Below are 23,735 nucleotides of genomic sequence, written 5' to 3' on the forward strand. Positions count from 1 at the left end.
CGAGGTTTGATATTTTGTTTTATTTAATAAAATATATATAATTAAAAATATTTATACATAATTTGAATTAATTATATGATAAATATAATATATTTATTATGTAATTAATATATAATTAAAAAAAGTAATAAATTATATAGTAAGTATAATTAATTTAATTCGAGTATGAAATTTTGCGGGAATATGATTTGTTAATTTTTGTATAGATAGACAAATTGAAGCAAAATAAAACCCGGAAACGACACAGTTTTTGCCACACAACTGAGCTGAGTGGACTTATCTTCTCATATCCCCACCAACGAGTCTCCACCTTAAGACCCCAAAATACTGGATATCCTACCAAATTTGCAGGCTGCAGCACTCAACACAGCCATTCGTCGCCGGAGGAGAGAGCGAGCTCCCCGATACTCTGAATTACGACTCCATTGACAATGGCTTGCTCTGCGGCTACTTCAGTGGCTGCTCTCATCTCTTCCAATCCAAGAGCTTGCGTTGTTTCCAAAAATTCCATCTCTTCTCAATCCATTTCCCTTGCTTCCTCATTCTCCGGCAGACCCTTCGTGTACCGTGTCCCCCGTGCCCTGTCTTCCAGCTCTTCTTCCAAACGACGCAGTTTGATCGTCCGTGCCGTAAGTTTTGCTGTTTGCTCTCAGTTATGACTTTGCTATGGATCAGTGGTTGAGATGAATCTGTCCTGCTCATGTTCTAACACCATTTGAATGTGCTCAGAGTTACTTAAAGCGTCAATATTGGTCAATGCACGTGTATGGAGTCGCGTTTTCTTTTCTTAATGGTATCCATATTAATTAGTATGTATAGTACTTGGCTCAATTTGCTAATGTTCAGTGTTTTTATTGTGAGATTAAGGATAAAAGGAGTTTTGCAATTGAGGTTCTCAGCTTCTCATTTTTCGTGATGTATTTTGTTCAATGTAATATTTGACACAGACCAAACATTAAATGTATTAGTGAATTTGGAAAGGTTTAGGACTTGCAATAGTTGTCAGCCTCTGCTTCCTGAGAATATATATTTAATGATTTAAATCTAGGTGATTGGTCATTTTGATTGGTTGATCATATTATTTGATGGCCCTTCATATATCATTAGATATTTTGCTATTCTTGTTGTGAGATATTTGTCTTTTCCGACAGAGTGAACTTCCACTGGTTGGAAATACAGCTCCAGATTTCGAGGCAGAGGCTGTTTTTGATCAGGAATTTATTAAGGTAAACTGCTTGCTACTGCTGTCTAAGCATACAACCTATGATATATGCCATTTTTACCATAAGTGATGCGGTCATATATTTGCTTCTACCTAATTAGAAGGTTTATACTAATTTTTTTCTGAAGCTGTCTACTAAAGGATTAGTATTCAGTTAGGTTCTGCTTGAGTAAATGGATTTTTATTTTGAGGCAAGGATTCGTAATAGTTCTAATATTAGGTGATTTTAAAATCCACCATACTGATTCAAAAGATAGCAACAAAGGGGCGCCACAATATTTGAAATCATTTTAAGTTAAAATAATCAAACAAGTTCAATTGGTTTGTTATTATAGAATTGAAATCCTTGGCCCTCAAGTTCCTCAATCCAACTTATGTTAGTTCCTGGAAGAGATATTTATGTTCTAAAATGGGCAGATATTTTACTTCCTGCGAAAGCTTTAAATTACATAAATTAAGCTATCAGGATAAATTGGATCGTGATTCCTATTACACATGTAGTTTAACTTTTTCTAGCATTTTCCACAAAGAGATTTAAACAAGAGGTATCTCAGGTTTGTTTCTGATTCTTTGGCTGTGAAATTTGGACATGCTGTATGTAATGGTATTTAGACCTCTGCATCTTATTCTATTATGCTTCCTGCTTCCGCCATTGTGCAACAGGTGCTTGTCATATCTAGTGATAATCTTTTAACTGATTAGGGTTAATTTTTATGTAGGTTAAACTCTCAGAGTATATAGGAAAGAAATATGTCATTCTCTTTTTCTACCCACTGGACTTCACCTTTGTTTGTCCCACTGGTGAGTCTGAAACTGGACCTTCTGATCACAGCTAACTGGTAATTCCTTGGAATCTTTACAATCTGTTCCATTATTTCTGTTGCAGAGATCACTGCTTTCAGTGACCGTTATGAAGAATTTCAGAAATTGAACACAGAAGTACTAGGTGTATCCATAGACAGTGTGGTAAGTCTTACTTTTTACATCTGAAAAGCTGGTTGAAAATTTCATGTTCCTACTTATCAACTTCCTGTCATTACTAAATCACTTATATCGACAGTTACAGTGGCTGATGCTTCTATTTTATTTTCAATTGGGTCCTCTTAGCTCTGCTTCTTGTTCCTTGCCTGTGACCTTAGACGCTTTCTTGTATTTAATTTTGCTGTTAGGTGATCATGAGAGTGAGTACTTATAGATATATCAACTACAATTGTGTTCCTATGCTGTCTATGCCGTCCATCTATTGAGTCCTAACGAATTCCTTATTTCATTTTACCATTTACTGATCTTATTGCTAATTTTCCTGTAGTTTTCTCACCTTGCGTGGGTCCAAACAGACAGAAAGTCTGGGGGTTTGGGCGATTTGAATTATCCATTAATTTCTGATGTGACCAAATCAATTTCAAAATCATATGGTGTGCTGATTCCGGATCAGGTATGTATTTTAGTGCTTGCACTTCCTGGCTTTCTTCATTTCACATTGTAAAGTTGATCCGTGTGGCTGAACATATGAGTGTAATTTGTGATGTTACCTGGCTGCAGGAGTTTGACATCTGATATTAGCTAATGATGTAAAAGACAAATATGCTGATCTAACTCCTCCTAAGAGACAAAAGAATCTGATTTAATCAAATCTCCACATGAATATGGTGCTCTAGTAGCTCTTGGCATATATCGTATCCCTGCATAGGAAACCAATCTAAGAAACCAAAGTGCTCTGCAACTATATGGGTGCTACTAGCCTAATGAAGTGGTGTTAAAGTGACATTGTGCTTGCCAATAATAACCAATCTGCACTCTTGTAAATATCCAGTATGTTTGGTTAGAGTACAACTACGTATCTAATTAGTTGAGATTGTAAGTTTTTTGTGCATTATTTACTTGTCAAGCTCAGTTCTAGTTTGGACATAAATTAGCAGCAGCATGTAACATCCTGTCAATGATTTAACAATAATGGTAGCTGGTGGAAGGTAAGATCTTTGTGCTGATGGTGAATTTGATAATACCATCCATCTTTCTTCCTAGAGCTTTTTACCATGACTATGGCAGGGTTAATGGGATGCACAGTCCACCTTAATCATTAATTTTACTCATTGCTTTTATGAGTCTTCCCCAAACCATGGATATGAGCAAAAAGTTGCAGCTGCAATAGTGAAGCCTTTCATAAGATCGAAAGATCAAGAAAATCAATGATCCTAAATCTTCTTATTATCTGGTTCTGCTGTTTCAGGGAATTGCATTAAGAGGGCTTTTCATCATCGACAAGGAGGGAGTTATTCAACACTCCACTATCAACAATCTTGCAATTGGCCGTAGTGTTGATGAAACACTGAGAACGCTCCAGGTACTTTAAATATAAAACAAGCAAGGACAGAGTTGTAGGCTATAGTCCCAGGGTTATGTCCTGTCCCCTATGGCCTGTTTTGATAGTTCCAGTAAATATCTGTCTCTCCCTCCGCTCAAATAAAGGGAGAAAGATAAAAGTATGACATAAGACAGAAAAGAAGAGAATTTCCTTCCTTGAAGGGAAGGAGTTCTTGGTTAATTCAGAATCCGTGCACTAGGGAGTGGAAGGTTCTTCTGGAGAGTCAGAGGAACTTGAAAACTAGAAACTGCACAGTGGTGGGTGCTTATAACTAGATATGGAGGCAGATGGAAATATGGCTAGAACAACAATTTATTGAGACATTCCTAGTTGAAGTCAAGTTCCACTTCTTTTCTTTCTGTCCTGCTGCTTTCTGAATATAGTATTCGATACTCTTGAAACCCTTCTTCTGGTGGTGTCTCTTCCTCTCCCTCTCTCACTTCCATCTCCTTAGGCCAGTATAATCCACAAACCCTCCGTTGATAAATTCCACCAGACCATGAGTTCCACGTACAGCACACCCATTCCTTCCACACATATCGACAATCCATCAATAACGAAAACTTCCGAGCCATTTTGTCCCATATGTCACAACACAAGTCTCCTCTTTTATTAGGGTAAAAAATAAATAAAGTTGATATAGCTATATCTTCTATTGCTGCAGTGGTCCATTAAAAGTCTTTTCCGGTTCATTCTTGCGTTCATTTCATCAGTGCATTTATCGGAATCTTGAGTAAGGCGATGAGGTATTTAGCATTTACATGCGGTGTATGATTCTTCTGCAGGCTTTGCAGTATGTGCAAGATAACCCTGATGAAGTATGCCCAGCTGGATGGAAGCCTGGGGAGAAGTCCATGAAACCGGATCCTAAGCTCAGCAAGGAATACTTTTCCGCAATTTAAGCCGGAGCACGCTGAGCTTGAGAGCTACACTGGTGGTGTCATTTGTTTGTTCAGAGAGGTGGTTGAAAGTTTTGTTATCATCATGTAGCAAGTTTTCTACTATTGAGTTTGACTAATGTTAAGGTAATTTGTTACCTCAACTTCTTGGGGTTTCTCGCAATTACAGAAAAGTCCCTTATTAAATTAAAATTGTATTTACACCATTTGAAGTTTGTAAAACCTTGCACATCCATCCAACTGCAGAATTATGAAAGATAGATCGTCCTCAAGAAGCTATGACAAACAAGAAATTAAATGTATTAAACTTGAATGGCGAAAACGTCTTCTGCACTTAAATCCAAGCATATTTTATATGAGGTATGTCTGTAATGAATTAAAACATAATATTTTTTTAATAATATTGAAACGCCCTGCAACTAAATTGGTTATTCTCCACACTTTATATCATTCTGCCCTAAAAATTATAATAAATTAATACTATCTATTATAATAAAATAAAATTAATGTAAAATCATGATTTAATTATAACTAATCAATATTCACCATGATTTTGTCTTTAATCAAAATATTTGCCACAGTTTTTAGTTTCAATAAATGTTTTGATTTCACTTATAGAAATCATGACTAATAATCGTTGGGCAATGATAATTAATTAGTATTCGCTATTAATTTTTATTTCATCATGAATTAGGTACGATCATATCAAATTAATCATACTACAATTGTACCCAAATTTTTTTTTATATTACACAATAATTATATAATAAATATAATGTATCCACTAGATTAATATAATTATTAAATCCAATTTGAACTAAAATTTTGGAATGACACGTGTGTATAAAAATGAAGCAACAACTAAGATCCTTAGAGGAGTTGACTATATATATTCACGTGGATCACAAGAATGCGAATGGAACATCTGAACAACAGGCAAGTGGTTCACATGTACACCTTCATGTGACCTATATTTACTCCCCGGCCGACCAAACCCTACCATTCCCACTCATTCAGACATAAGCTATATATGTAATAATGAATAATCATCCATACTATATATTCTTTGTGATTATAGATAATAGGATACGGATTGATGATGAGATCCTAAGATAATATTACAATATTTGGTATCAGATTAGGAAGAATCTTAGTCCATGAATTCCCAATAATGTGTGAGACAACTTTATAAGTTTTATAAATTATAACGGACTTTCTTTAAATTTATCATAATAATATATATTCAATTGTCGTTTGAAAAATTATAAATATTTTATTTGAAATTAATAATTATTTAATAAATACTCCCTATATTAGATTGTTATGAGGGAATATTTGTTAAATGACTGTTAATTTTATAAAGTATTTGTTAATTATGATAAATTTTAAAAAAGTACGTTATAATTTACTCATTTTACAATTAATTCAAATTAAAAATGTATAAATATATATGGTTTGTTCCCTGTCCATTAATCTTGGAAAAGGATCCGTCCCTTGAATTGGCCAATATATGTGGAGAATAATTAAGTAAGATCTGACGTCTCTTCTTTGTCGTGATATTATAAGAACTCATTCCAATTATGAGTTACATTAATTAATTAGCTCTTAATTAACTAATTATGGATGAAGATGAACAACATAATACTTTCAAGAATTTAATCCTCTGCCTTACTAATGATGTATGTTTTAATTTAGTAGTTAAAATTATGATTTTATGAACAAATTTGACATTATAAATTCAAATCATATCAAATATATCAATATTTATCTGACATTGATACCAAATATTAGTGGTAACATTTGGCGGGTGCGACATCAATTAAGTTTAGCAATTTCTTATATGATGATGAAATCGTGCTGCTCCGTTTTATTTAATTTTTGTTTCAAGTCTCATAATTTAGGAGAATTGAAAATTGAAAATAGGCACAACATATTGAAATTTAAAGTAGCAGAATATATAGCAAAAGTAATAATATTACAAAACTAAGTAGACCCACACACCCACCCGTCCATCGCACAAAAATATTCCGACAAAACTCTAGATCCGTGTGGAACCAACAACCAACATTTTGGGCCATGTAATGCAGGACACACATTCATTATAATTAATATTGTTCGGACAATGTAAGTTTAATTAGTTATTATTTAAGTGTATTGTTTGTTGTCAGAAATTTAAATTGTCATATATATATATATATATATATTATGGAAAGAATTGTGAAATGATTTATCCATGTATGTAATCATCTGCTATAAAGGTTGTCGCTCGTTATGAGATTTCATTATCTAGGCTTTTATTTTATAATTATATTTTTTTATTTCGTCTCGTTCGTAGTATTTTATGTAGTTTTTTTAGGTTCAATATCTTGCGAATTTAATTCAATTTACCTCCCTATGATATTGTAAATGAGTAAATTATCCCTCTATAAAAAAAATATGACAATTTACCTCAGTGTTATTTAAAATAAAACAATTTAGGAAGGTAAATTACTTCATTTAAAAAAAAAAAACAGGGTGGTATATTATTGCATTTTAAAAAACACAAAGAAAGTAAATTGTTAAAAAAAATTCATAAGATGATAATTTGCTCATTTGTAATATCACATAGAGTTGCATTTTTTCCATATCTTGTTGCATGTTTCCTCACTGCCATTTTTTTTTAATTTATTGAATTAATTTAAAAATAACCCAATTATATATATATAATTTGTTAAAATATAAACCCAACTATATAATAATTTCAATACAATTATTTTTGTTCTTTGATTTTAGCCACTATACGGAGTTCTTGGTGCTTCAGAATACAGACAACATGGACTAATATTGGACATAGAAGGAAATATAACTACATAGTAGGAATGTCATGTTGAATAAAATTAAAAGCCTTAATGCAGATCCATACAAAAGGTTACCGTTTTCAACTATTTCCCTGATACACGTATACGTGGTTTATCTTTGCAAGAAGAGGGCATTAATGTTTCAAAATACAAAAAGCAAAGTTCCTGTGCAGCAGTCGTCTGGCAAAATACGCTTCCATCATCGTATATATACTTGGAATTCTTAGACAAAAAATCAGTTTCGTTCGTCGGCATGTCACGTTGGAACATCGGAATCAGGCATGTAGTTCAGTCTTTCAACCTCTTCCCAGATCAATTTGGATGTGATCTCATCGTATTCTGGGATATGCTCCTGAAAGACATAACCTCAGATTTTAAACGTAATTCCCAAAATTCAAGGGGGGTCTAATTGTGATTCTCAAATTTCAAGAGGGCAAAATATAATTTCAATAAAAAAAATTGATCTTCCAAAGAGGAATAGAATAGTAAAGGGCCCTCCCACCAAGTACACAAATCCAACATTAAACAACTTCATTACTTTCGTACTTGCAAACTGTCCAAAGCACTCTACTTTTCTTAATAGTTATTTTAGTATAAGACAACATTTGAAGAATGAATTAATGTAATAATAGTATACCTCAAGCTCTCTGACCAACTGTTTGGCTGTCGGAGCAGACACGATAATGCGACGTGCCGTTGGGGAGATAAAGCCTTCATCAACGGCCTTATCAAGAAAAGACAACAACGAATTATAGTAACCCTCGACATTCAACAGCCCCACCTGCATTATCATTAGATTAATTAGTGTCTGAATTTAGTATAACCAAAAGCACGTTTTGCCCATTTTTTTCTAATGCTAAGAAACTCATCACTCACAATTCAAATCAATGTATGATTGCAAATACCAAATCTTGTACTATCTTTTCCATGTGAACCAAGACAAAGGCTTTCCACATGGATAGATACCTTTCCTATTATGTTTTGTTGACAACTACTTTTGACCAAAGTTTTAGAAGACATGCTTACTTTTAAGGTATATAGAAGAAAAGAGACGATGATGTGTAAAACGAACATGCCAAGCCAACGTATTTGGAATGTCAAGATTCAGACACTTTTCTTTTTTCTCTTTCCAAGCCTAATTTTTCAATCTGTATTAAGATAAGAGTGTAAAGAAGGCTTTTCAAGATGTAATTTATTCTTACACTATGACTATCTGACATGAAATTGTTCAACATATGTCATAATTCATCCATGTTTGGAAGAATTTTTACCAGGATAATCGGCCACAATTAATGCACTTATTACAACAAAATGTTATTGGCCTTTTAAAAAATCGAAATGCTTTCATCATCTACATAAACTATGATCATGTAAGGGATCATTCTTTCTCTATAGTATTGAGAAATTAGGGGAAAAGTGTATTACTGGTTTACGATGGATTCCAAGCTGAGCCCATGTAATAACTTCAAGCAACTCTTCGAGAGTGCCATAACCACCTGAAAATTGACAAAGGATGGTTAATTAGCATACTTTAATATTGAGACAATTGAGCAAGAAAGAAAACTATTCTGCTGCAATAATTGTTTTCTTATTTAAAATATATACATATCATATACCGGGTAGGGCGATGAAGGCATCGGCTTGTCGGGCCATCTCAGCCTTCCTCTGGTGCATGTCGGACACAGCTCGTACTTCTCCAATTGTTTCTCCCGTTATCTGTGATCACAAAGCTAGCACATTATGAACTCAAACGAGCCTCACCAAAATTTGTATAATAAAAGTATATATATTAATTAGAAATCATTAAAAGGAAGTAACTAATCATGCTATATTATTAATTGAAATTATTTATAGTAGATATTGAAGTTTTCATTGTCCTAACCTCTCGGGGCATAAGAGTTCTTGGAATAACCCTGCAACATAGTCAAAAAGAGGAACGCCCTTCTCTTAGCAAATATATATGTAGCAAGAACTTTGACATTGTTAGCATACATATGAAAAGATTACAAGAAATTAATATTTAAGAGGATGGATTGATGTTTCCTATGTTGTGGCGAAAAAAAGAAAACATTTGTAGTGTAAAGATCAACTGATAATTACATAATGTAACCAACAAAGAAATTGATCAAGAATCAACTAAAGAAAGTCACTACTTTCTTGCAACAATTTCCAGTGTGGAACTGACATAGCACAGACCAGAATCATACTCTGGTCCAAATATTACATACTGAAATATATGAGCACACATATATTATTTTAAGGAGTGACAAAAAACATAAGTAGAATTTTTTACTGTCTCAAAGGAAAAGGTATAAAGAGCAGCAGCAGCCAGCAAGCAGTTGATCCCATGATGTCTGCCTTTGGGTGGTAAGAAGGACACTATCCTTTCATGAATTTTGAGAGACTTTGCAAGTTTTGAAGAATGATGTAGAAAGACATTCACATTTCCATACATCAAACAAAAGATGGGAATTATGAGAAGGGAAATGATGTCTGTCTTTTGATACTTTTACACACAGATAGAGGCTGAGAGTGTGTGTGTGTGTATAGAGAGAGAAAGATGAGAGAGAGAGTATAGTACCCTAGAACATGGCGCCCACCATCATGAACTGCCTGAGAAACAAGACCCATCAGACCCACGCTTCCACCTCCATAGACCAAATCAATCCTTCTCTCCACCTTCAAAAAAAATTGAAATTACAAATAACATCGAGAAAACAAAATTATTTACACGCGTCACAATAACCCCATTTTCACATTCACAAACTCATCATCACATTCCAGTTCCAATTTTTCTTTTATATTTTAATTAATTTCAAAAATATAACTCAAAAGAAATATATATGAAGATTAATATAAGCCCATATGGTGAAAAATAAAAAGTAAAAAAGGAAAACATGGATATGATTATACGTGCATGAAGATATAAAATGGGAAAATTAATCTCCATCAACAAAAATGATGAAGGTATAGCAATGGAGGGGGGATGAAACGGAACACGCTTAAAACAGTCATGATATCAAGAGGGCACGTTTGGTTCCCCATTCATAGGCAGGAATTTTTTTATCACACCGCCCCGATAAACTAAGATCATGCAAGAAGGCTGCTCTCAACTGACAGGCAGGTTACAGCTAGCAGTCTCTTCTCTCTCTCTCTCTCATGCCAAACAGAACTTAAACCCTAAACTTTCTTACCCAGATTTTCCCCAACGAGAATGGAACAATGAGAGAGAGGATTAAGACAAGAAGCAATGAACACAAAACAAATATATATGTTTAAGATCTTAGAGCAAGCAAGAGTGTACATGAAAATTATCAAAAAATTAGGATCGAGTTGCTGGTAGAAAAAGACTATTTGAAGCTATACATACATATGTGTGTGTGAATGTGAAATTCACTACTGATCAAGAAGAGAAGAAGGGAAAACCCTTGGACCAAGATGTGAAGATTAATGCAGAGAAAAAAGGGGTATTTGAATTTAAGGAAGATTTTGGTGTGTAAAAGATGAAGAAAATGGCATGGGTTGGTAGTGGGGCATGGTGATGAATTTATTTTTCTTGGGAGATGAAGGTTTTAGTTGGTTCATTAAGGGGAGTTTAATATGATGCTGATGGTGATGGATTGATGTATGTGTATGATTACCAGTTCTCTTCCCAACTCAACAGCAGCTTCTTGATAGCTTGGTTTCTTGCCAGAACTGCTGCCGCAGAATACACAAATTCTTTTGAATCTTGATTTCTTCTCCTCCTCCATCTCCACTTCTCTGATCAAACACTCTCACAATGTCTCCCTCTCTCTCTCTCTCTCTCTCTGTGAATAATGATGTCCTTGAACTGTGTATCGGGTTATATATATATACCCACATTTAGGAGGCATCAGTCTCTCACTCCCGCTTTCTCTCTCTCTCTCTCTCCGCACGCTCTAATTTCCGTGGTTTAGGGACTATTTAATCTCAGTACTCTCTCTCTCCCACAACCAGCCTTAATTTTGTGTTTGCACTTACTTACCAAAACCCAAAAGGACAATGCCACCCTATTCAATTGTTTATTTTTAATTATGTTGTAATTTTTATTTTTTTTACACCCTTCTTCCGTTAGATTTGTTGTAATTAATTATATTTAACATCCTTAAAATTTATTTTTGTCTATAAAATAATTTACTTCGTTAATCCAAATCCATCAAATTTACTTATATTAACAAATTGAACAAAAATCTATATTTAACCTTGATTAACTTATTATTGATGTATTGCAAGTCAAATAATTTTTTTATAACCAAATATTCTCATACTTCTTCATGCGTTAATGCATGTAAAAAGATATATTTTCAATGTTATAAGGGTAGTTAGTCAGAAAAAGAAAATTATTTGGCGTGCTATAAGTCAGTAATAAAGCAATCGATAATATCGATTTATCATTCAGTTTTTTCAACCTATCAGTGAATTTTGCTAATGGTTAGACTTACTTGTTAAACGAAAGTAAATCTCAAAAGTGTTAGATGTAATTTTTCAAATCACATGAGATCTAGCGTAATTACACCAAACCAGGAGAAGTGTAATTATCCTTTTATTTTATTAATATATACTCGTATAATATGTATAAATTCTTCTCTTAAATAATATAAATAATATATTATTTTGACAACACATTTGAAATTAATTAGTGAGGATGAATCAATTTTTCTAACAATTGAAAGATGTAATATATATATATATATATTATTCATTTAATAAACATATATGTATTGTAATAAATTATATATGATTTTTTCCCCGTTATTTAAAGAAATTTTTTGCTAAACTAAAAATAATGTTGGAATTAAAGCCAAGACTGTCACCTCTATTTTCACGCTTAAATTACTCAAAAATTGCTCCACACCTCTTGTACTGATTCTAGTTAATTAGTTCGTCGCCAACTCAACGTGTGTGTAAAAAACTAGGCTTTAAATATTATGAATAAAGTATTCATCCCACCTCAATTATTATTTAAAGTATTAAAAATCTTAAAAAAAATCCTGACATTTACTTTTTAAAATTCTTTGCTCATAGTATCTATAAAATATACTTTTCCAACTTAAAAAGTAAAGGTCGGAGTGTTTTTTTTTTTTAAATTTTACTATTTTAGGGGATAATTAATGTGGGTGGATATTTCAGGGGTGGTAACTGTATTTAATTTTTTAAACTATTAAGAAATAAAAATTGTAATACTTTATTAAATATTTGAGTAAATTAGAGCCACACCTTGTTATAATTGACCTAATTATAAATATTTTTTTATTATTAAAAAAATTTTAAATACCCTTAATTTGAATTTCATATTAACAACGGACACATTCCGTTAGTCTCTATTAGGTTTTAATCGATTTTTTAATGACAAATTGCCTAAAATACCATTTTGGATCATAAATTGTAATTCTATATATTATTTAAAAAATTTAAAATATGTTTATGGACCAATATGCTTTATAGATTATTTATTTTACTCACCCTAATTTTTTCTTTTATATGTTTACAATTTTTCTTTTTTCCTTTTTTGGCAAAAATATATCAGTAAAGGCAAAGTAGTAATTCTCATCTTACCATCTGGGGGCTATATAATTATTTTTAATTTGAAAGGGTATTAATAATTTTCAAATAATAAGAAGATATCAATAACTATGCTAAACTTCATATAAGGGTACCTGTAATTTATCCTAAATCCTTTTATATCATAATATAAAAAAAATTATACAAAATCTCAATTACATTATTATATTTTGTAAGGAGAGAATGAAAGGATAATTATTTTAATTAAGATAGAAATATATAATTAAAAACTAAAAACATAGAACAATAAAAAATTACAAAAAAGACTCTCAAATAATAGAGGAGGAGAGGAAATGATTGAGATGAGAGAAGAAAGATAAGTGAGAAAACACCACCTTAAAATTATCTTTTTGAATAGGGACGATTTAATTAGTTTTTTTTTTTTTAAATTTTAAAACACACAATCTCATCCTTTAGAAAAACAACTCGAATCAAATATTAGTATTATTATGAATTATTTGTTAAAATTGAAGCAAATTTTACATATATTAAATGTAATTTTTTAAAAATTTAAATATAATTACACCAAATTTTAAGAGAAATTAGTGTAATTATCCCTTAATATTATTAGCACTGCAGAAATATTATATAGTTTTATTATTAGTACAGATTTCAATCCTCCCATATATCTGCTGTGCGATTCATTACCAGCCACCTTAATTAATTATCAAAACAACTATTAATTAATCATTGCAACAGAAATGACACCTACCATTTTAAACTAATAACTAAATTAAATACGCAACATTCGATGTAATAAATTAAATAAGAAATTAAATTTTAGCTAGATGAGTAATTTACTTATTAAATAAATATTTCAAGAGTATTAGATGTAATTTTTTAAATTACAAATAATTTAAGTATAACAATACAAAATTTCAGTAAAGGATGGCATAGTAACAATTTACTTTTTTCAATTGTGAACATATCAATCAGTCAAAGAGCATAAATCAAGCAAAAGTGCAATAAATATAGTGTGGATGTAATTAAAAATGGTGTCATTCCATCAAACTTACATTACTTATCTTTCCACATTTTCCAATCTCCTCATCCCTACTTCTACAAGTTGTAACTTTTTCACTTGTCCATCCTATCATTTTTTTTTTTTTAATAATTACACTCTCCTTCTATAATTCTGATTTAACTACATATAAATTTCATATAATTTAAAAAATTACATATTATACATTCAAAGTTTATTTTCATATAGTAAATAAGTTTATTCATTAGTTAAAATTCACTAAATTTGCTGATATTAACAAAAAATATCAATATTTATCATCGGTTATCTTATTCTAATTTTTTGCATGTCAAGTAATTTTTTTAATAATCAAATTATATTCATACATTTTCACATATTAATACATATAAAAGATATATATTTACCGTTAATCAAAAAAATTATTTGAACTAAATATATGTTGAGCAGGTCCCAATTATAGATTTTAACTCAACTATTTAAGTTAATAAGATGATTTCAAGAATAAAATGGATGCAATAATATTACATAATGGAACTAAAGAATTAGTCACATCAATTGGAATTAGTCACATCAACATGAGGTAACGACTATAAGCAATTGATTGAGGGTAATTTTACGGCCATAAGATGAGATAATCTCATTGGGTCATTTCCAGGGAAAAGGAAAATAAATATAATTATTAGAGTATTTTATTATTTTCCATTTATATATAGATAATAAATTGAGTCCCATTTGAGTTTTCATTTTTCAGTGTGTACCTAAAGTTCATACAAAGTTTTGGATGAAAAATTGAGACATCGTCTAAGATTTCAGTTTGATTTTCTCAAATTATTCTTTGTAATTTGTCAAATTTACAGGGGCGCATTTGTAATTACACGCGTGCCCATCTAACTATGTGGAACCACATAAGAAGAGTGGAAGTGCATAATGCCATTGAAATTAAATTTTATTATGAAATAAATCTTATAATATTAACACTTTAACACACACACACACATATGTAGATTTTCATAATTTTCATAAAATAATCTAATCAAATCTCATTTACTTTAAGCAAATCATGCAGTGTCTTTGTTTGCGAATTCTATAATTGGATTGACTATTCTTCTTCTACTTCTTCTTTTTTTTTTAAAATGATTCATAGTTATATCATTTAATATATTCAAATTCAAACACAAATTTAATATATCAATATTTTAAAATCAATAAATACAAACAAAGTAAACAAAGAGATCAGACACTACTATTAAAAATAGATAAAAAAAATCCAAATTTATAAAATTCGAACTCCCAGTCCGAGACCTCCACCCCACCACTCAAATTCGATCAAATTATCAAAACAAACATATTTGATATTGCAATTTTACATAAAATAGGCACACACATAATAATTTTAATATATCCATAAATTTCAAAAGAACATTTGGCTATTATAATTTCCAAAAAAAAAAAACAATAATAACCACATCAATATCTCCAAAATTTAATAGTAAGGTCCATTTTATAGATGGAGTATTTTCTAAAATTTGGAGTGGGATTTGTATATTTAATAATTATAGCAACATTGAAATGAGGTTCTTGTGAAGTATAAATTTTAATATTTGAAGGAGGGGAAGTTGATCTTCCACATCCGTCTGCTGAGTTTCTTATTAAAAGAAAAGATTTTTTGTAATCTAAAAAGAAGGGGTTATAAATTTATAATTAATTAGAGAAGATCATTATAATTAATCCTTGTAAATAATGTGGACATGAGGTGTGCAAATTTTGAGATGGGATTTCATTACATTTGTTTCCTCCACAACTTGGAAACATAGACTCCCCATACTCTAAGCCTGGACAATCAACTCTCACTAGTCACTACTGATTGAAAGCCTTGTCATATCAATTTAACCCACAAGTACACGACTCCCCCACCCTCTCTCTCTCTCTCTCTATATATATATATATATGTAATCTGAAAAAATCAAGCAACTTGTTGGATTGCCTTGCAACAATTTTTTTTTTATATTTAAATTAAATTCAATCTGATCCAACCAATGATCATTTTTATTAAATTATGTACTAATTACATGACGGGTATTATATGGTTCATTCAAATTTAATTGGATTCAATTTGAATAAAAACTCTCCCTTTACAATTATAATAAGCGATTGGATATGATGGTGTAGAATTTTAATTATGTAATTAGCTTTAGTGTGGTTGATACATAAGAAGATAGGATTTGCGTTTGTATCCCAAAGATACTTGAAGCAGTCTAATGGTTATATTAAAGAAATAAAAATGAGCATATGTGTCTTACTTGATAAGCTAAAAAAAACCCTCCACGGATCTTCTACTCTCTACTTAATTGCTCTTAATATTTCCTAACTTAATGTTTTTATAACATTAATATTGCAACAGGATCTGTTGTGATTTAGCCAAGTTTAAATATAAAACATGAGATTGGACCAAATTGATGTTATTTAAACCATATGAAAAGGCTAATCCGGCTCGCACGCAAGACTATGTGCTCACATCAAATGCTGTTTCAATCACTTTGATTATTTTTTTTTTCACTTTTTCTTTAAGAAAAAATAAGTAATAGCCTACTAGTGATCAAAACATACTCAAATGTGAATAGTTTAAATATTTATTTAGTTAAAATGAAAAATTAAAAAAAGGAAGTAGTGATAGAGAATTAATAGCCAGCTTTTAGAAGACTAAGTATCTTTGTAGGAGATTTTAATCGCCTCACGTTTTGCTAATCAAGCATAGCTACTATAGCCATTTCATTTCATGCTTGATAAATAGTATAAATTATGGGAAAAACACGTCGAAAATGGGTATGTGAATGATTCTGTCACCTGCTAAAGTTTCCTAATTTTATTTTGTAGAGGGAAAAAAATTATAATAAGAATGTCACCAACTTAAATAGATTAAATTTGTAACTCAATTGCAGATCATGGACAATCAATGTAGACGTCATAAATAAAATGAATTTAATGCAATTTACTCTCTTGTAATATTGCAAATGAGTAGATTATTCTCTATAAAAAAAAAGTAGCAATATACCCCCTTTATTAGTTAAAAATGAAGTAATTTACTCCTGAGTTAGTTAAAATAAAACAATTTACTTTCCCGTCTAAAAAGATAAATTGCTTCATTTTAAAAAATACAAAAAGATAAATTATTGTATTTTAAAAAATATAAAAAAAATAAATTACTAAATTATTTTATAAAAAGATAATTTACTCATTTATAATTTCATAAGAATTGCTTGAATTTTTCCCCAAATAAAATACTAAATCACTATATGTAATTTACGAGTCACGACTCCTCTACATTTGAGTAGACCTCATATATTAATTTTACTAGACCGATATAATTTGAAGATGAAGGTGAATAGACGTTTGATTTTGTTTTTATTTTTAATCTTAATCTTCAGCATTTTTAATAGGACGAAAACTCTTTATTAATTTTTGTGAAAAAAATGAAAATATATCTAGATTGTACGTTTCTAAAGGTGTAAAAATTGAAAATATAAATATTATTTTTAATTCTTAAAAAATCAACATGATGTGAAAACAAATCATATCATCATCACACCGTCTTTTACTAGACAATGATGAGGTCTGAAAAGATTATTTGAAAAGTATATTTTCGATAGTCGAGGCTGTAAAAATGAGCATTTTCAAGAAAATTGGAGTAGACAGACAAACTTCCAAAATCAAAATACTGTAAAACTAGAAAATAACTTCTAGAAATAAAACCAAACGCCTCAGATGTTATGAGAATTACTCCAGGGAGAGAGATGAGAGGAATGAGGAACACCTGTATTAAACAGGTGGCTCAAATCCAATCATTCTTCCACGATTCTGCACTCAAGAAGTTCAGTAACCTTGCACGACAAAATACAAACTTTGTTTTCCTCAATTGTGAATATGCCAACATTTTAAAAGGCCAAAACATCATGCAAGAGAATCATTTTAACTTCATATTGAAAATCATTGTGCCTAATAATATAGAGCACATCTTCATCCACAAAACCTGAGAAGAAGATAAATATTCCCGGTGCTTGAATCCTCAACTACGGTACCTGCTGCGCTCCCTATCACGTTCTCGTTCTCGTTCTCGTTCCCGTCCATAATCTCTGTCCCTGTCTCGATCATACTCGTAACCTCGATCTCTATCTCTTTGCCTATCATGTTCTCTACTTCGGTGCCTCTCCCTCTCCCTATCATCACGCTCTCTTCCCCTGTCCTTACTTCTGTCTTTTCTATCCCTTTCACCTGCACCTGCAAAAACACCCGCATCAATTCTAAATTCAGTTACAAGCTAAAAGTTGGCAATTTGTAACAGTAAAGCTATATGAATATAAAGATTGGATTTTCTCCAGTCTCATTCTAGAAAATAACAAAAAAGATTTGCACAAAGCTGGGAAGGAGCTGGAGCAGTAGCCATGGCCCTAGGCTGATATCCTGGTTGGAGACCAAGTGACAGATGAAGCAGAGATAAGGGAAAGAAAGTGGATATGAATAATAATGTCTTTGCTACACCAAAATTTCAACCATTACAAGCATCTCAACTCCTAGTAATATAGGAACTGTATCTGTTATTCTGTTTCCAAGTGCTACCAAGATAAAGTACGCAGTTTTGCAGCAGCACTAGAACAGATATGCTACCAATGAATGCATTCAACTGAACATCAAGGTACGCTTGTCAAGAATTGAGCAACACTTTATCAAGGGCACCAATTACAATCCAAAATTTGGATGACAGTGATTACAATTACCTGGTTCTCGATAATTGCTATATGAAACTATAGAAAAATGAGCACAAAAGTAATATGGTTACAGTTTCTTTGCTGCAACAAAGCTAGACACAGATAGGTCATTTTTGTCCATAGATCAGATGTTACAAAGATAAAGGTCCAAATGGCGAGGTCAAAATTACTTTGACAAGAAAATATGAAATAGAATCAATTCTCCAACATTAGCATTTGGCCACCTAGAGTAAGTGCACAACAAATACACTTAAGCACATGGCCAAAGACAAAGACGACTTGTGTAAACATGCCAACCTGACTAGCAAAAAATTACCAAGCAGGGCTATTCACTGGATTCGGCATTCAAACGTAATAGTCTCATGCAATGTGCATATTAGTAATTAGGAATTAGGACCAATGGTAATATTATAATAGTCCAATAACACTGTTCGCACAAGAGACAAAATTCATTAGCATACCTAGTTCCTCAACCTCCCATCCTGCACGTCCAACACCAGGAACACCCAGAGCCTTTTCAGCTTGTTGTGTTTTCGCACGGAATTTTTTCTTAAGGTTTCCAAACTCATCATACATTTCACCATCATCCTGAGATCATAAACAATTATATTTATTGCCTCAGATTACGTAATGAACCAAACTTCTAAAGAAAGATGGAATTACTTCTTCAGCCTCTCGGCGGCGCCGTCTTGTCTCTTCTATTTCTTCTTCGTCAAGTTCTTTGTAGCCTCCACCACGCCCTCCTCTACATCAGAAGTCAAAAGTGGACCAATATCAGTATTCAACTAACAACGTAGATTAATAGATAGGAGAAGAAAACGATTCCAAAGCCCTCTCTCTTTCAGAGCACATGCCAAACAAAGATTAAGAGAAGTCAACTCGAGAGCCAGAGAAAGGATAGAACACATATTCATCAACTTCTTTATAGTTTCCAGAAACAAGCTTGACATAGACACGTAAAAAAATTCAAAAAAAACATCTGAAGATCCTGGAAGGAGAAAATTTGAGCAAGTGCAATGAAAGACGCCTGATTCAATATTCCGAAAAGCCACATATGTAAATAAGAAATAAGTCTGCAAGTTTATCCCCTGGAGAGACAGTAACAAAGCCTGTAAAGGAATGAATACAGCACGAAGAGAAGAAGCCAAAAATGTAATATTGACATACAGGCATACCTCACTCCTCCCTCACTAAGTCCAGGTTTATTGGTATTGCAGATGTTGCATTTTGTGCGCTTTGCCCAGTTAATATTTCCACACCTAAATCAATAATTCAAAAGTAAATACAAAGGACATACAAAAACATGCTTTAAATAATTGAACAAATGAAACCTGAAAGCCATCACATAGTATAAACAGAATAGATGGCATCCAACCAAAGTAAGTATCAGAAAAAGAGAAGCTAATAACTTCCCAGAATAACCTAGGTGAAAAGACCACACATACGAAATCATTGTATCCAGAAAACCTTTTGCAGAAATCCATCTAAAACAATAGCAACAATGAATATGATACACATTCTCGTCCAACTAAACCTATCCGGTTTTCCTTCCACAGATATCTATATTCGTAATCAAGTAGCAGTGTCCATAAAAGCTGGGACTTACAAAGTCAGTCACCAAAATTGACACAAAACATGACAACTAAAATTCATGTATAATGGTTATGCTATGTCAATATATATAAAAAAAACTGGATTAAATTGTGCTTATTTGAGCAAGAGTTCGACAGCTAAAAAATAAAATTTTAAATGGCACCTCTCAATCCACAGAGGCAGCTGATAAAGAAATACTAAAGCATATTTTCCTACTGGATCCATTTTCCAGAGACTTCTGCATCTGTACTTGGATAAATACTACGTTAACTTGGGAGTATAAAAGGACTTGATGGAGTGATTGCTCATGGGATATTTCCCCAGAAATTAAGTTCTGGACATGTTTTCTTAAAAAAGTAATGTTTTTTTGAGTTTAGAGAAAATCCTTCAGCCAACAATACTAGTTTCAAATCCTACTGCAGTAAAACTCATATTCAACCATGAGATTTACAACTCTTAAATTGAGTAAGAAATCCGCATGCGATTTACTTCTTTGCTCCAACTATAGCATTAAAGATGGGCCAAAATTCAATGCAAAAAAATACAGATTGTCACTCTCCCCTGGACATTGGTACCCCAATTAAGACATGGTTATAATTTCCAAGTGACAAGCCCACTTGGTATGAGACTTTCTTCCTTCTGAGTTGACAAGTCCAGAGTGGATGGATCGTAAACAACATTGATTTAGCTTGGAGAACAGTAATTATATATCTTCCAGACTGAAAAAGACTAAACCATCAACATGATTTCAAATATAGAGAATTGTGGGAGGGGTCCAAACCATTCACATTCTTACATTGGACAAGGCCAATCATTAGGACCAAACAGCCCTCCTCCAGTAGCACCAGCACCAACGGCACGAGTAGGGCCTCCTAAATCATGGCCACCCCCACCTCGGCCCCTTCCTCGGCCACCACCAGCACCACCACCGCCAGAGGCTCCAGCCGGACGTGCAGTTCCACAACGGTTGCAGACACCTCGAAACGCAAAGTTTACATTGCCACAACTGTTTCCACCGGAAAGTATGAGAGAGTACTTGCACAGATAATTAATGGGCAAAACATGAAAGATTAGTAAAAGAGAAAGAATGAGCAGCTCACCAATAATCACATCACAGACCTTGTATTCGTACACAACCAATCTCCCTCTTGTTGCCATGGTTTCCCCCCAGCATCACCTCGACCTCTTCCTCTTCCACCCCCACCATCCACATCACTAGCTCCTTCCTCCAGCCCGTTCAGATCACTAACTACATTATTCCCTGCTTCATCTTTGCTCTTTGTCTCCGCCATGAAGACTCCAATTTTGGATCCATGAAAATCGTTGTTGTTGAACCATTCAACAGCAGCCAATGCAGCATGTGGGTCCTCATACGTGACTGTGGCATCTCCTTTGGGCTCATTTGTCACTTTATCACGGTATAACCATATCTTGGGACGCCCAGTTCTTTTGTCTTTCTATAAAGCAGAAGTACACTTCAGTCTAGAAGCCACTGACAATATAAAGCATGCCTATACACACTCAGGTGGAGCACATAGACACATACACAAATGTTCAAACCTGAAAACATAGACTGGTTTAACGAAACTTCCTGATTATTGGCTAGGTTGTGGAAGATAAACCCATAAAGAACTGGGCTAAGGAGCTGTAAGTAAATTTGTACACAAACCCACGTGCACACCACATATACATTGCTCACATTCACATGGACAACGAACATATATCATATAGTTGCGCGACAAACAAACATAGAAACTATACTCCAGAAAGAATTGGGCTAAGGAGTAAGTAAATTTATACACAAAGATATCTGCACACCACATATACATTGCTCATGTTCACATGAACAACGAACATATATCATATAGTTGAGCAACAAGCAAACATAGAAATCGTTAAAAAAGATGATGGATATCCGAAAGTTGCTTGCTTACAGGATGGAAAATGAAATAACGAATTTAATAACATCTCAAGCAATACCTCATGTGGAACAATACCTTTAGCAAGCCAATAGTACCGAAGTGCTCAGCCAACATATTCTCATCTGTCCCAACCGGCAAGTTACAAACATAAACAGACCCATTCGTCGGGGCTCCTTTTCCCGAATAGTTTGCCATTGTGCTCCAATTTCATGAATCGCCTGAACAAAAAAATTAATTAGGGCGCGCAATTACCCTTCTGATTCCCCTAGCCAATCAAGTAATACGAAACCAACTTCAACTAGAACTTCGCATAAAATAAGAAATCTAGAACCCTATTTATAGTGGTCACGATGTAACAGAAACTGATAATAACAGTAAAGCACCATTCTTCCATAATGATGAATTACCGAGTTAGGATTTCATAAAGCACGGAAAACACGAAGAGAAATCAGAGAGGAATAGCACCTTTCGCCGGTGCAGGTGCCCGCCGTCGCAGGTTACTCCGCTGAGAGGGATGAGGAAAGAAGTGGGGAATCGGTGGCTGCGAAAGGGATCAAGTCAATTGGAAATATACCTTGGGGCATGGAACGTAATTCCAGGGTACATCGTAGGATATTTGCGTCGTATAAAAAACGATTGGGCCTCCGTCTACTGCTGATCCAATCCTTCTGGCCCACCATCCAAAACCCAATTGGCGAAGCTGTTAACTTTATTATATATTGGCCCATCGCAGTATGTTACCATGGAAGTCCAGTTTGTAGATTTCATTATATTGTAACTTGTATTACATTACACATTTCTATACCAAAAACCCTTAAAATATATTTAGTTAAATAATATAGGCATTTTCTTAATCAATTAACTCTCATACTAATTATTTATTTATGAATATTCAATATTAATTCATTTTTTTAATTTTAACTAATTATTTATTTTATCTTCAAATTTGAACTACTTACATTATCGTTCTTTAAGATTAAGATAAAATATACAAACACTCCTTACCTTTGTAAAATTATAACTACACCCTAAAACGTTAGTGTAAGTTTTTATTTTTAACTAGGATAAAATTTTAATTAAAATCATAACAATAGGGCTATATTTATAATTTTTACAAAAGATAAAAAGTGTTCTTGTATTTTGACCTAATCACAGGGGTGGCAATGTAATTTACCCATTAATGTCTTTCAAAAACTTATAACTACTTTTACTACATTCTTTTGTTTTTTCATGTAAAACTAACATAAGGCTTTCACATGCAACACATCTCTTTTGGAGTTCCGAGCAATTCGACTTGTGATTGAAAGGATGAATGATCTAGTTTTTGAGAAAGTTATATTTGAAATAGATTCGGCAGATGCTATCAAGTGGATTAAAAAGCGCCAACTATGTAGTTTGCTTAAATGTCTCATAAATTTAAAGAATATGGTAAATCAAACTCACGTGGAATTTTTGAAAAAATCATAAACAGTGTAATAGTTTGGCTCATGACGTGTTTAAATGCACACATGGAGCCAAGTGGGATGGTTCTAACTCCTCCCCCCCCCCCCCCCCCCCCTCCGTGCTTTT

At 32.7% G+C, this 23,735-nt stretch overlaps 3 protein-coding genes across 3 annotated transcripts; 1 reads left to right on the forward strand and 2 right to left on the reverse strand.

Moving 5' to 3' along the window:
• Positions 273 to 4,726, forward strand: LOC105173976 (2-Cys peroxiredoxin BAS1, chloroplastic). Its single transcript, XM_011095920.2, has 7 exons — positions 273 to 629; positions 1,152 to 1,226; positions 1,942 to 2,023; positions 2,109 to 2,188; positions 2,532 to 2,657; positions 3,453 to 3,566; positions 4,373 to 4,726. The coding sequence occupies exons 1-7, from the start codon at positions 432 to 434 to the stop codon at positions 4,487 to 4,489; spliced, it is 792 nt and encodes a 263-aa protein (XP_011094222.1). The 5' UTR covers positions 273 to 431; the 3' UTR covers positions 4,490 to 4,726.
• Positions 7,275 to 11,280, reverse strand: LOC105173977 (cytokinin riboside 5'-monophosphate phosphoribohydrolase LOG7). The gene is made up of 7 exons (XM_011095921.2): positions 10,965 to 11,280; positions 9,905 to 10,002; positions 9,206 to 9,236; positions 8,940 to 9,039; positions 8,749 to 8,819; positions 7,961 to 8,104; positions 7,275 to 7,675 (listed from the first exon to the last, which is right to left on the reverse strand). Exons 1-7 carry the CDS (start codon positions 11,073 to 11,075, stop codon positions 7,580 to 7,582), a joined length of 651 nt encoding a protein of 216 aa, XP_011094223.1. The 5' UTR covers positions 11,076 to 11,280; the 3' UTR covers positions 7,275 to 7,579.
• LOC105173978 (transcription initiation factor TFIID subunit 15) lies at positions 17,654 to 22,779 on the reverse strand. Its single transcript, XM_011095922.2, has 8 exons — positions 22,632 to 22,779; positions 22,242 to 22,384; positions 21,364 to 21,701; positions 21,041 to 21,250; positions 19,827 to 19,910; positions 19,315 to 19,396; positions 19,113 to 19,239; positions 17,654 to 18,163 (listed from the first exon to the last, which is right to left on the reverse strand). Exons 2-8 carry the CDS (start codon positions 22,359 to 22,361, stop codon positions 17,952 to 17,954), a joined length of 1,173 nt encoding a protein of 390 aa, XP_011094224.1. The 5' UTR covers positions 22,362 to 22,384; positions 22,632 to 22,779; the 3' UTR covers positions 17,654 to 17,951.

This window comes from Sesamum indicum, linkage group LG11 (assembly GCF_000512975.1).
Source record: "Sesamum indicum cultivar Zhongzhi No. 13 linkage group LG11, S_indicum_v1.0, whole genome shotgun sequence".
Classification (NCBI taxonomy): domain Eukaryota; kingdom Viridiplantae; phylum Streptophyta; class Magnoliopsida; order Lamiales; family Pedaliaceae; genus Sesamum; species Sesamum indicum.

Bases quoted from the DNA above. Each gene is read 5' to 3' on its own strand.
- LOC105173978 (XM_011095922.2), bottom strand. From the start codon at position 22,361: ATGGCAAACTATTCGGGAAAAGGAGCCCCGACGAATGGGTCTGTTTAT. The intron at 19,911-21,040 runs GTAAGAATGTGA...TTATTGATTTAG, and splicing joins AATGATTGGCCTTGTCCAAT to GTGTGGAAATATTAACTGGG. The intron at 19,240-19,314 runs GTAATTCCATCT...TTATGATCTCAG, and splicing joins GCCGCCGAGAGGCTGAAGAA to GATGATGGTGAAATGTATGA.
- LOC105173977 (XM_011095921.2), bottom strand. From the start codon at position 11,075: ATGGAGGAGGAGAAGAAATCAAGATTCAAAAGAATTTGTGTATTCTGC. The intron at 9,237-9,904 runs GTACTATACTCT...ACTATGTTGCAG, and splicing joins GGTGGGCGCCATGTTCTAGG to GGTTATTCCAAGAACTCTTA. The intron at 7,676-7,960 runs GTATACTATTAT...TATGTCTTTCAG, and splicing joins AGTTGGTCAGAGAGCTTGAG to GAGCATATCCCAGAATACGA.
- LOC105173976 (XM_011095920.2), top strand. From the start codon at position 432: ATGGCTTGCTCTGCGGCTACTTCAGTGGCTGCTCTCATCTCTTCCAAT. The intron at 2,189-2,531 runs GTAAGTCTTACT...ATTTTCCTGTAG, and splicing joins GTGTATCCATAGACAGTGTG to TTTTCTCACCTTGCGTGGGT. The intron at 2,658-3,452 runs GTATGTATTTTA...CTGCTGTTTCAG, and splicing joins GTGTGCTGATTCCGGATCAG to GGAATTGCATTAAGAGGGCT.